The following is a 13,962-nucleotide window of genomic DNA, read 5'->3' as shown; positions in this document are numbered from 1 at the left end:
ATGCGCTTGTTGCAAAGATCATGTCTTCTGTCCTACCGAGGACAGCAACTGCCTTTCTGAAATTTTGGTTTCATGGTTAAAAAAAAAAAAATGGGGTGCTTTCCTTTCTGGTTTTCAAGACCATATGTAGCATTTTTTTTTTCATAGCTCCCATGTTCGGTTTTTTGTTTTGTTTTTCAATAGAAATCTTCAAACAAAAACAACTCTTTGGATTTGGACCTTGTATTTTTCAACAGACAGAATGTGTGACTGGCCATCAGCTCTCATTGTTCTTTTGGGCACCGCGTCTTCTCTGAGCTGGAGAGCTGAATGGCCGGTGGTTGTACAAAGCTCTCTGATCAATGTCCAGTGTCTAGCTGGTGTTTGTCTTGTAAAGCTCTGTAGGAGGGAGATAGGATGTTCTCCATGCCTGGCTTTGGCTGCTCTGAACCAGTGGCCCCAGAATTTATCTGTATAGCAGGGGCTTAGGGGGGTACAGATAGCAGCAATCTGATGGGAAAAGGGGTATGGAAGTAACCTGTGCTCAGCTCTTCGCATAAGCTTGAGAAAATGGCGTCTGTGTGGATTAAAGGATAGAATGGAGATTATGACGAGGTTGAACATCTCCATCCCGGCCACCCTTGGGCGTAGTGGCAAAACTGTACTCCCAGGATGCTTTGCTCCAGGACTCCTGTCTGTCTCCCTGCCTGTGGCACTCTGCTTATGAAGACTGCGTTTTCTAACGTGGACTTTCTCTCCCTCCCTCCCCACTTCCTTCCCAGTGTTTTCTTAGGATAAAAAAGAGGCTCTGGTATGGCTGCAGCTACCTTAAAATGCAGTACCCATGCAGTCGAAGGACGACTCCCGGTGTTTTATTGTTATTCTTCATATAGACCCGACGTCTCTCAGCCAAGACGAGACCGTGGAGGGAGGAATAAAGTGCCCTCCAGCTTTCTGTGCTGACCACAGATTTGCTCTATGTCAGGCAACAAAGCTCATGATCAAATGTGTTTCTCCGTTCTTCTCCATTGGCCATGTAGTAAGTAGGGAAAGCCCTGCGATTTTGGCCAGGGGATGGGCAGCCTTTCTTCAGACCCATGAATTGTCACCCTTCATGCTGAATCTTCACAGGTATTTTGCTGGGAAGCTGTGTATCAAGGACTGATGGCCAGATACTGTTTTAATGAGGAAGCCAAGACGGATGTATTTTGAGATGGAAGGTCAAATGGCAGCACTGCCATTTTACTGAGAAGTGTGGCCTCAGATTTGTCCGTAAAATACGTGGAGAGGTCACCTCTTTGAAGAAAGGGTGTGTCTGCAATGATGACTTGGTGACTGACAAGCCGGGGACAATGTGGGAGGCGTCCTGGAAAGTGAGAAGAGAACGGAGAAAGGAATTAGGGAGTGGTAATTAAGGTCTAGCCAGGGTCAAGTAGCCTGAGCTTGTAGGCCTCTTCTCACGGAAACTTGTGTGTCTTTGAACACAGAAGAGAAAGAGCGAGGGCGTCCTTGTAGGAGGTGGTTGAGAGCTGGGGCTTGGCGTGGGAGCATGAGGTTGTGTTGGTAAGCGTAGCGTTGCCAGAACTGACCACGGGTGCCAGCCAGGACATTTACCAAAAGTGCCAAAGTGGGTTACAAGCTACGTATGTGATGACAGAGCTATGGCAGTGTGAGTGAGAACGTGTTCGGGGTTTTAGCAGTGGTAAAGCCATGAAATAAGTGAGGTCATTGGATTTGAGAAAGCAGAGGACATGAGCTCAAGACAGCAGGTGAATCCTCGTGATGGATGCTGCATTTGCTGAGGGTGGTGGCCGGGGACGATGATGACGATGAAGAGTCTGAGCCCAGATCTGAGGCCTCGGTGGTTCTCTCTCGACCAACATCTATTCTCCTGGCTGGAGGATCATCTAACCAACCTGGGTGGTCTGACCTGCGTGCTGGTGGCCAGCACTCCAGCTGCCCAGGCCCCCAAGTCTTCTCCCTGTCCCTTGGCACAAGCAGAATAGGATCAAGGTGAGGAGAGGGAGAAAGAGAGCATCTCTGGTCCCTGTACCCTGCCCCTTGCCTCTCCCTGCAGGAGAAGTGAATCAAGAGTGACTAGGAGACGGGCTCCAGGTGCAGCACTCACCAGTCGGGGGATGGTTCATTGTACCCATCTATAGGCCCCATTTACCTCCGCCCCCCACCTTTTTTTTTTTTTTTTTTTTTTTACTGAAGTATAGTTAACATACAGTGTTATATTAGTTTCAGGTGTAGAAAATGATTCAACAATTTTTTTTTTAACATTTATTTATTTTTGAGACAGAGAGAGACAGAGCATGAACGGGGGAGGGGCAGAGAGAGAGGGAGACACAGAATCGGAAACAGGCTCCAGGCTCTGAGCTGTCAGCACAGAGCCCGACGTGGGGCTCGAACTCACAGACCGTGAGATCGTGACCTGAGCTGAAGTCGGCCGCTTAACCAACTGAGCCACCCAGGTGCCCCAATTCAACAATTTTTTTAGAGTTTATTTATATTAGAGATAGAGAGACAGAGAGAGAGAGAGAGAGAATATCCCAAAGAGACTCTACACTGTCAGTGCAGAGCCTGATGCAGGGCTCAAACTCACAAGCTGTGAGATCATGACCTGGGCCAAAACCAAGAGCCAGACGCTTAACCAAATGAGCCACCAGGTGCCCCAACAATTGTTTTTGATGGAAACATTTAAACTTTCTTTCATTCCTTCTGAGTAGTACTTTTTAAGTCAGGTGTGTGCGTGTGCGTGCACGCGTGTGTGCGCCTGTGATTTTCATAGACAGAGTCAAATGGGTTTTCTTGACTCGTATTTGTAGTTAAATTAAAAAAAAAATAATCTGCTTCTGTTGGAAATCATTTCTCAAAGGTCCTGTACACCTTCCAGAATAAATTTCATTACAGCGATGAAACCTCCAGTTCCCCCGGGCACAGTTGGTCTCTCCAGCCCCTGACCTCCCCCAGCACCCCATTCTTGCTACTGTTATGACATTTAACCAGGTTGTGTGGTGATTTATCTGTTTATATGTGTGCTTCTCTCCCACTAGGCTTTGGGCTCCTCCAGGGCAACGATCATGTTGCATTTGTCTTTATAAGTTCAGCAGTTAGTACAGGCCCTGAAAAATAGGTTCTCGCTACTGTTTGCTAGATAGACAGATGTTTGAACAGAGCTTACAAGCATTAAAATTAAGCTTTAAAACAGTTTAATCATACTAACCATAATAATCAGGGAATTATATTTACTTTGTTTTTTTATGAATATACTTTATTGTCAAATTGGCTTATATACAACACCCAGTGCTCATCCCAACAAGTGCTCTCCTCAATGCCCATCACCCATTTTCCGCTCTCCCCCACCCTCCATCCACCCTCAGTTTGTTCTCTGTATTTAAGAGTCTCTTGTGGTTTGCCTCCCTCCCTCTCTGTAACTATTTTTTCCCCTTTCCTTCCCCCACGGTCTTCTGTTAGGTTTCTCAGATTCCACATATGAGTGAAAACATATGATATCTGTCCTTCTCTGACTTATTTCATTTAGCATAATACCCTCCAGTTCCATCCATGTTGCTGCAAATGGCACGATTTCATTCTTTCTCGTGGCCAAGTAGTATTCCATGGTATATATAAACCACATCTTTTTTTTTTTTTTAACGTTTATTTATTTTTGAGACAGAGAGAGACAGAGCATGAACAGGGGAGGGGCAGAGAGAGAGGGAGACACAGAATCCGAAACAGGCTCCAGGCTCTGAGCAGTCAGCACAGAGCCTGACGCGGGGCTCGAACTCACGGACCGCGAGATCATGACCTGAGCCAAAGTCGGACGCCTAACCGACCGAGCCACCCAGGTGCCCCAAACCACATCTGTATCCATTCATCAGTTGATGGACAATTAGGCTCTTTCCATAATTTGACTACTGTTGAAAGCACTGCTATAAACATTGGGGTACATGTGCCAATGAGAGAATTTTATATTAATCATCTGATTAGTATATATGTTGTTATAACATTTATTGAGCACTCCCTATGTCCAGGCACTGTTTTATATTATTGGATGTTCTCCATAAGACTGGAAGTGGCTACAACCATTGTCCCTATTTTAGAGATAAACTAAAATTTAGAGAAGAAAAATTGAGTGATTTGCCCAAGGTCGCACAACTAATAAGTGCAGAATTGGGATTTGAACCTAAACAGTTGGATGTTGAAACTCACACTCGGAACCACTCATTGTAAAGAAAGGAAATGAGGAGGGAAGTGTGTAGAAATCTGGTGTCTGGTTGGCTCCGTTGGTTAAGCGTCCGACTTTGGCTCAGATCATGATCTCACAGTTCTTGAATTCGAGCCCCGCATCAGGCTCTGGGCTGACAGTTTGGAGGTCAGAGCCTGGAGCCTGCTTCAGATTCTGTGTCTCCCTCTCTCTCTGCCCCTGCCCTCCACCCACCCTTTCTCTCAGATAAATAAACTTTTAAATATTTATTTATTTTGAGAGAGAATGAGCCAGGAGAGGGGCAGAGAGAGAAGGAGAGAGAGAATCCCATGAACTGTGAAATCATGATCTGAGCTGAAGCCAAGAGTTGGATGCTTAACCGACTGGAGCCACCCCAGTGCCCCTTAAAAAAAAAAAAATTTCTTTAAGAAATCTGAAATACAATTTTTTAAGATGTATATTAAATTTTTGAGGTATTTTTTCTAGGTTAAAATACTGTTTCTGTGATTTATATACCTGAATGTGAAGTACACAGTGCATGATAAACAGAGATCCTGGGCTGAGGGGGGGGCACCTGGGTGGCTCAGTCATTTAAGCTTTCAACTCTTGATCTCAGCTCAGGTCACGATCTTGTGGTTTGTGGGATCGGGACTGCCAGAGATTCTCTCTCTCCCTCTCTCTCTTCCCCTCCCCTGTGCACGTGCTCTCTCTCTCTAAAAATAAACAAATAAACTTTAAAAAAAAAAAAGAGAGAGAGAGAGAGATCCCAGGGAATCCTAGAATGGAAACAGACACCAGCCCCAAGAACCAAAGCAATTAAGAGAAAAAGAGCCTTTTGTTTTTGAAAAATTACATATTCATATTAACGTAGGAAATATTCTCATTTAATTGCCTATAATATTAAACAAATAATACTGTTATTTACAGCAATGAATAACATTTTATGCTTCCTGTTTTTAATTTTTTTCTTTTAAATTAATTTGTTAAATCATACAAATGGATGTAATTGTTTGGATATTACCTTTTTTTCCAGAAACAAAACATCTATTACATTGAACACAGTTTAGTGTTAAATGAATCGTTATGGTTTGGCTGAGTTTGGACCAAAGCCTCTACTCAAGATGTTAAATTTCCATGAATTTCCAGCGTGTTTAGTGTATTTAACTAACTGAAGGAATTTCAGCCTGAGAAACCGGTTTGGTCCCAGTCACCCAGAGTGACCTCCATGTCCAGCACGTCACAGTCCTGTCTGACAGAACTTTCTGGGACTGTGGCAATTTGGGATTTGTACCGTCCAGTCTAGTAGCCACGTGGAAACACCAAGCGTCCGAGTGTCACTAGTGCAACTGAGGAAGCGAACTTTATTATCTTTTCTTGTAAGTGATGGAAAAATAAATTTAAATGGGGCTGGTGGCTGCAGTGTTGGGCAGGGCAAGAACTCTGAAGGAATCCCTCGCTAGCCAAGTGGTCGTCTGATTCACCGCCTTCTTTTTCTCTCTCTTGGGCAGCTTTCCTCAGCACGGCCCTTCCTTTGGCGTATGACCAAATCACAGATGGGAGACAAGATAAAGGAAAATAAAATAAAAATCCCGTCCCCTTTTCTATCACTGATGTCACATACATGTGAACCCCCTTTCCCTGAACTTCTGCATCAAAACGAATGCAAAGGGATTCTGCTCCTTTCTTCTTTGAGGGGACCCTTGGCCGCCTCCCTGTGAGTGAGCATGTGCTGTCATGTGGGGGACGGGGCCCTGGCCTCAGAAGTCCCTCTGAGCCAGGGCCCCCTCTGTGGGGCCATGTTCTGACTACCGCCCCAGCTCTACATGTAGCCACTGGTATTTCATTTCTGAAACCAGTTTTCATTTTGTATATCTTCCTGGAGAATGTCCATTTCCTTGAAGGTTTTGGGAATGCTCGCGTCATCTCATGGAGCATTCTGTCCAGCTTTAAAAAAAAAAATCTCTTTCTTCTTAGTTATATTTTCTATATTATGGCTCCGCATTTGTGTTTGTCCCTTGCTTTTTAAAATCAGACTTGCTCGTGATTTCTTGGATGTGTTTATTGATTCTGTTGTCTTTTTGAATCTATAATTTCTACTCTGATATTTTTATTGATTCCTTCCCCTTGCTTTCCCTGGGATTTGTTCATTGTTCTTTTTGGTATCTCCTAGAGGAAAAGTTGAGGCACACGGGCCTAGCTCCCTACATGCCACCTGGGACTTGGAGCCACCTTCAAGTGAAAGGAACTAAGTCAGACAGCCACCTTGAGGGACACTGGTCTAGCCATGAGCCCAGCTACGCTCCATTACTGTAGAAGTTGGCTGGAGTGTATCTTGGTGGTAGCCAGAACCCTGCACCCCATAGGAAGAGCTGGGGCAGGGGACTTCTGCATTGTATAGTATCGGACATTTAGATGGGTTCTGACAGACACTTTCGTTCCTGAGTCAGATCTTCCAATGATGGGGAGAGTTTCAATTTCCTGTAGTTTCAGTTGGCCAGATCACAGGTATGAGGAATAACAGAAAAGAAACTGTGGACAGAAATAGCTTCTCTGCTGCATCAGAAGGATTTTTTTCTGCATCGCTATCGTCCTCATCGCCAAGTTCATTGGAGCACTGTTTCCTTTCGCGTCGGCTGGTGTTCCAGTCTTCGTCAGGACCAGCCAGCCTGGTCCCTTCTGCTTTATTTAGCCAGCTGCCCAGACCAGCTGTGAGGCGGAGCCCTGGGACTGCCATTCTGCGTGCCAGCACCGAATCACTTTGCCAGCGTGACCTATAAGTCACCTGCCCACCTACTGCCCTCACACCCACACTCACCTGAAGCAGGCCCTGCCAGCAGGAGCTCAGGGTGCCAGTCTGATGTGCTAGATCTGATTCAGTTACTGCGAAGCTTCACTTTCCCTTGCACGTGGTGATTTAGGTCCTTTGGCCTGTCCTTCACTTTGGTCTTTCCTTTATGAGAGACCTGGGAGGATTTCCTGGAAATTTCTTGCTTGAGTCATGAACCTCTGGTTTCCAGAACTGGCATCGATCTTGCCTGCATTTTTATATTCCTTTGGTCATTTCAGTAGGAATTTGGCCTCGGCCCATTCACATATGTTTTATTTGCAAAGTATTTAGTGAACATTTATACCGTCAGACAGTGTGCTTAGCTTTGGGGATGCAGTGGGGAGAAAAACCAACATAATTGCTGTCTCCATGGAGCTTATCGTTGGGGAGTAGAGGGAGCACATGGGAAGAAACAGCATGAATCAAGTAATCACACAAAGAAATGTAACTCACAACTCAACAGGAGTGCCCTAGAACTTTTCCCAGGCGGCAAGGGCGGGGAAGTCCCCTGACTGCAGTGAATTTGAAAGGTGAGCAGGAGTTCTTTAGGGGAAAATGGGAGAGGCCTTCCTTGCAGGTCCTCTGGTGAGAAGGAGCAGTGTGGACAGAGGTGAGATCGTGGGACAGTCACAGATGCAGTTTGCCAAAATCGCCCGGCTACGGTGTGCAGACTGGGTCGGAGAGAAGCAAGGGTGCCTGGGTGCATCAACCTGCTAGGAGGCGGTTGCAGTCATCTGGGGGAAAGATGACAGCGACTTGGGTGCGGATGCTGGTGGTAGAGACGGCAAAGGCAAGAGAGTTAAAACCAGGTCAGCCTGAGGCCCGAGTTCAGTGCCTGTGGGTTTCGGGATCCTAAGTTCAGAGGGAGCCAGATTCCTTCCAGCCATCAGATCATTGAACATGTTCTTCCTTTCTGCTTCTTGAACCTTTGAAGCAAGACAAGCAATAACCTTCTTGTTCTGATCTCAGCCCAGGAAAGGGCATTATTGCCTGTGCCCGTCAGTGTCTGGAATATAGTGGTCGACATTCTGTATTTGTTATATGAGTGAATGAGTGAATCAGTGAATAACTGTCAGCTCTTCTCCCAAGCCTTTGAATTCTGGTTGTCACCAGCTCCAGCAAGGACTGTATCTACCAACCTCTAATTCAGGGGAGTGCTCATCCTCCTGTCTCTTTATACACCTGTGTCAGACGTAATTAATTGACTGCAGCTCTCTTTCCTCTCCAGATGCGACCTCAGAACACTTCTCCCAAAGCCCTTGAGGCAGCCTACACCAAGAACACTTGACTTGAAACCTGTTTGCTGTGGCCTAAATTTTAATATTTTAACAGACCATGAGTAGAAGCTCATAGGCAAAGAAGAAATTGACACTGAATCCTCTTTAGTTCCCCCTGTGAAAATGGCAGTGATGCCAGGAGAACTGCGTTCATCTTGCCCTTATACTTTAGAATCGGCCTCTCTGAACTAGGCAACAGCCTACCAGACCTCACTTTTGACATTCACTACAGAGCACAGGGGTCCCCAGGGCTACTCTCAGGTTCAATCATTTGCCAGAAGGAGACTCACAGAGTCTAGGTAAGGCTGTTAAACTCGTTTATGGTTTATTACAGCAAAAGGTTACAGATTAGGATCAGCCAAGGGAACAGGCACGCGGGACAGAATCCAGGAGGGTTCCATATGCAGCTTCCTGGTGTCCTCTCCCAGTGGGGCACGGACAGCATTAACTCCTCCTGGCAAGGACATGTGGCAGTACATGCACCAGGGAGGCTCACCTGAGCCTTGGTGCCCAGAGGTAGATCTCATACCGTGTAACCCAAAGCCCCCACCACAACTCATGTTCTTCTCCTGTACGGCTCAAAGTCCCAGGTAAATAGACACTCCTGCAGAACATTTCCAGGGCTCAGAGATCACCTCTCCGAAGCCGAGGCCAAAGGCTACACTTCTGTTGGGCAGGGTTAAGTTCTTTTTTTTTAATGTTTATATTTTGAGAGAGAGAGAGTGTGTGCGCAACCGAGCAGGGGAGGGGCAGAGAGAGGGAGACAGATCCAAAGCAGGCTCCACGCTGTCAGCATAGAGCCCGATGCGGGGCTTGAACCCACGGACTGTGAGATCATGACCTGAGCCAAAGTCAGACACTTAACTGACTGAGCCACCCAGGTGCCCCAGGCAGGGATAAATTCTATACCACACAGTCTCTGTGGCTCATCTTCAATTTACCGACCGTGGAATAATCTGATGCCATAAATAGCTAAACATACATATAAAAATCCTTTTATTTATTTTTAGAAATGGTTTTGCAAGATAAAGAATAGGTTTAAAACCTGCGCCTTTTCGTGGACTTTCCATGGTGGACGGTTAGGTAAGGATAATGGGTTTCTGAAGTCTGTCTGCCTGTGTTCACATCCCCAGGCCTACCACGTACTAACCAGTATGTGACTACAACTGGTTATTTTATTTACCTTTCTCTGCCTCAGTTTCCTCATTGGTAAATGAGAACAGTGATGGTACCCACCTGTTTTGCTGTTTTGAGAGTTAAATGAGACAATGCATGTGAAGGTCAGAAGAGTACAGGGCGTGGATAAACGCTCAATAAAAAATAGATACTGTTGGGGTGCCTGGGTGGCTCAGTCGGTTGAGTGTCCGACTTTGGCCCAGGTCATGATCTCGCGGTCTGTGAGTTTGAGCCCCGCGTCGGGCTCTGTGCTGACAGCTCAGAGCCTGGAGCCTGCTTCCAAGTCTGTGTCTCCCTCTCTCTCTGCCCCTCCCCCACTCATGCTCTGTCTCTCTCTCTGTCAAAAATAAACATTTGTAAAATTTTTGAAAAAATAGATACTGTTATTTTTATAATTATCGTGGAAAAGATTTATAAGCCTTTTGCAAATCGTTGTCCTTGGGAAGTTTTCCTCTGATTTTCTTCCATTTCCACACCTTCATGTCTCTTAACACGAGCAAAACTATGAGCTAACAATCTTTCTTAAGAAATTGTGTATGTGTTTGACCAGGTGAGTCTTGAGTTAGGTAAGAAGTGTCCCCCACCCCTGCCGGGGCAAGCACTTTCTAATGAGTCTGGGAAATGGAAATTTTTGCCACATCTTTGCTACAAATTGTGGACAGATTTAAAAGTTAAAAAAAAAAAAAAAAAAAAAGACATGTCATTTTCCCAAATTGCTACTGAGAAATCTAGGCGTTTTGGGAGAAAATAAATGAAATCTTGGATCAGTCATTTTCGGGTTGACGCACCAACGCCCGATCTCACTCATGTCACCCTACCAGTGAGCTTCTTGAAGACGGCCTGTTTGCAAGCATCATGTTGCCAGAGCTCACACTGAGCCCGCCTGCCTGGGAAGGGGCTAATTGGCCTTGTGGAGACCGTTTAAAACTGAGGCACAAGAGCTTTCTGTGATGTTAGTAGAGCCTTGAGTTCATGCCAGCCATTAATTGTTTTTTAGGCTTTCCTGTGAAGACGGCCGAACTTGAGACTTGGCTTTCAGTTTTGCCATCTGTGAGCTGCGCTTGTCCACATGTGATGCGTATTAAGGTTGTTTTTCCAGGGAGCGTTACTTTAATATTTGTTCAGTTTTGGAATATGGCCACGTTTAGATTTTATTCAAATGTTCACGTTTAGATTTGATGCTCTTGTTTCCCTACTCTTGTGGGTTGTAGGGGGCAGGGAGTCCTCACTCTTCAGCTTCCTAAAGACTGTGGGGGCCGACTGTGTGAGGGCCTGGCTGGCAGAGCTTCAGAAAGACCGTTCTCTTCTAGGCTGGGCCCTCCGGCTCTCGTAGGATTTGGCTTACTTATGGGGCGGACACAGACGGACAGAAGGGGCTTCCCACATGGTGACCCAGCTACCTAACTGAGAGCTCTCTTGTCTCCTAGCTTATTTCTAGTGACGCCGATGGAGCCATCCAAAGGGCTGGAAGATTCAGAGTGGAAAATGGCTCTTCAGATGAGGTAAGGAAGCCCCGTCCCCCTGTATTGTCACTAAGCACGTGATTATAGCCCCAGGAGCTAAGCCATGGCTGTAGCACCTGCGATACAGCAGTGAGGCGTTTGTGATGCTCGTTACCACAGAACACTTGCCTCAGTGCAGCCTAGGAAGAGCTAAATGGAGCTCTTTAGAGCTTCACTTGAAGCAGACGTGAAGGGAAAATGCCATTATTCTTTGTATGAACAGTGCTGGTAATAGGGTGATGCAGACCCTTTAAAAGATCTTTAATAGGGCCACCTGGGTGGCTCAGTCGGTTGAGCGTCCGACTTCAGCTCAGGTCATGATCTCATGGTTCACGAATTGGAGCCCTGCTTCAGATCCTGTGTGTCCCCCCTCGCTGCCCCTCTCTCGCTTGCGCTCTCTCAAAAATAAACATTAAAAAAAAAAAAAAAAGAAAAAGATCTATAATAAAGCCAGGGAGACATAAAGGTGTAGTCTGCCAGCAGTGGAACCGAAGAAGAATTCACAGCCATGACACCTTTTGTGTTTGGCCCCAGAATCCCAGCTCTTCCCCTTGGCCAAGCTAGTCGGCTTGGCTGTGCCATGTGAGCAACACAGGGCTCGGGAGAGAGAGGCAAGAGTTACTGCAATTACCACATGTTGTCTTTCTTCCAAGAAGACACCAGGGCAGGGTGCCTGTCCACCGTCCCTGGGCCCAAGCCCTCTTTCTGGGGTCTCCTGGTCTTCCTTGCTGCTGGCCGCAGGGATGCACCTTCCTGGTCTTTCTTCAGACTTCCACTGCCCACTCTACTCTTTGAGGTCTGCCTCCCAGAACTACACACAGAGTCTGGTGTAATCCCCCATTTTCCTTCTCTGCTCCCTCTCTGAGAGACAGGCCGTCAGAGTGCTTTAGCAGCCCCTAGCCCAGCTTTGGAGTCAGACAAGCCTGAGTTCAAGTTATACCTCCCCATACCTTCTAGCAGTATGTCCCTGAGCAAGTGACCCAGCCCTTCCGAGCCTCGGTTTCTTCATCTATAAAATATAAGTGTCTCAGGATTATTGAAAAGAATAAGTGAGCCAAGCTGATAAAGCTGTTGGAACTGTGCCCGCCATCTAGCATGCACTCAATAAGCGGTAGCTGTAAGAGTGATCGTGGTTGTGGTTGTGGTTGTTAACACGATCGCCGCTGTCTTGCCAGCCTTGCTTTCCTGACCACCTCCTTAATCAGATTCTTGGTGAAAGGCTGTGGATTTCACTTGAAAGGCCACGGCATTCGGGAGATTCTCTCTCATCTCAGCTGTGGCCTTAACTTCACATACCCAGACATGGTATCCTCGCCGTTGCTCCGTGAGGCATGAGGAGGCCATCCCGTCTTAGGCCAGACCTCTGAATAGGCGCCCACTTACTCCTTTTCCAAAATGATGTCAACTGACCCACGCAGAGGAAGGAACTCCCGGGGGAATTTGCTTCTGAAGCTTGGAAACAGCCCTCCCCAAATGGCCCAGCTCCTGAAATAAGACAGTCTTATGACCGCAGACTCGGGCAGCCAACTGTGTCCCAGGAGCTAAGCCAGAAGCAGAAACACTTAAGTCTTCATTTTCCAGTGCTCACAAAGCTAGCAGCCACCGTGCTGAGTTTCTAGTTTGAAAACCTAAGTACCAAGAGACCCCAGAGGTTTTCGTGCCTCAAGACATCCTCGTGCTACCAAAAGTTTTGCAGAACGTTAGCCCAGCCTCGAATGAGCAAGCTGTACTGGACTTTCCCCACCCCACATAAGCACCACTCTGCCCCCTGCCGGAACCGACGTCTAGAGGAAATCCACACTTCCAAAGACAGACTTAAATGTGGTCCTAGGCTCACGAAACGCTCCGCACCTGGCTGAGTCCTCTGGCCATGCCTCTGGACCGGAGGGATTAGAAATCGCCTCCGGAGGCTCTGGAGTCAGACCGCCTGGGTTCAAATGGTGAATCCGCAACTCACCGGCAGCGTGACTGTGGGCAGTTCACTTAACATCTTTGGAACCGTTTGGTGGAGTTATTGATTTCACAAATCACTGTGGTCTGTTGTGTTCAAAACACAGTCCTGTCTCAGATTGCTTCTCTGGGAAATATGATATCAGGGCTCAAACACTGTTTTCAGTTTTGTTTCTACCTGAACCACTGAGCATGAGCGCTGAGTTGGAGCGCTGCGCCTGTGTTTTGTATTGATGGTCTTTAGTTAAAAGCCTCCGGCCAGTGTAATGTACACTCTGATAAAAGACCTTAGTGCCACATGAGACTCAGGGAAAAAAAAAAAAAAAAAAAGCTGGCCTGCTCTAAGTTAGTTAAAGCTGTCAGTGCACTAGAAGGGACGATATATGGAGCTTGCTTAAAATTTTTCAAACACACAAAGAAACAAATTGCAAAGTAATTTCATTATTGGGCTGTTTCTCCTTTTATTGAATTTTAAGAGCTGTTTAGACCATACGGATCCTAGACCTTTATCAGATACGCGATTCGCAAAAATCCTCCCCCATTCCGCAGACTGTGTTTTCACTTTCTTGACTGTGTTTTTTGAAGCGCAGAAGTTTTTAAATTTAATGTCTCGTCCATCTATTTTTTTCTTTTTGTTGCTCGTGCTTTTCGTATCATTTCAAAGAAACATTGTCTAGTTCAAGGTGGCTCAGTCACTTCCTTTTTTCTTTAAGTTTTTATTTGTTTATCTTGTGGGAGAAAGAGCGCGAGAGCGTGAGCAGGGGAGGGGCGGACAAAGAGGGGGAGACTGAGAATCCCAAACAGGCTCCGTGCTGTCAGCACCCAGAGCCCGACTCAGGGCTTGATCTCATGAACCGTGAGATCACGGCCTGAGCCGAAATCTAGATTCGGACCCTTAACCAACTGAGCCACCCAGGCGCCCCGGCTCAGTCACTTCTTAGACTTACCGTTCCGTTGAAGATAATGTTGAATTTGCCTTGATTTCTTTACACATCATCGGTACGCTGATTTTACCATCTGTGACGGAGAACTGCAGTA

General features: G+C 46.5%; 1 protein-coding gene across 3 annotated transcripts in view; it reads left to right on the top strand.

Annotated features, from left to right (window-relative positions):
- The window catches only part of GARNL3 (GTPase activating Rap/RanGAP domain like 3), a 150,654-nt gene that overhangs the window by 56,377 nt on the left and 80,315 nt on the right, over positions 1-13,962 (top strand). For all 3 annotated transcript variants that reach the window (XM_047829919.1, XM_047829918.1, XM_047829920.1), the window contains exon 4: positions 10,900-10,974. In XM_047829919.1, coding sequence (XP_047685875.1) covers positions 10,900-10,974 — 75 coding nt within the window. The remainder of the gene's footprint in view (positions 1-10,899; positions 10,975-13,962) is intronic.

This window comes from Prionailurus viverrinus, chromosome D4, assembly GCF_022837055.1.
Source record: "Prionailurus viverrinus isolate Anna chromosome D4, UM_Priviv_1.0, whole genome shotgun sequence".
NCBI classification, from domain to species: Eukaryota; Metazoa; Chordata; class Mammalia; order Carnivora; family Felidae; genus Prionailurus; species Prionailurus viverrinus.
The sequence above is the reverse complement of the archived record's forward strand: the minus strand, read 5'-3'. Positions and strand labels throughout refer to the sequence as shown.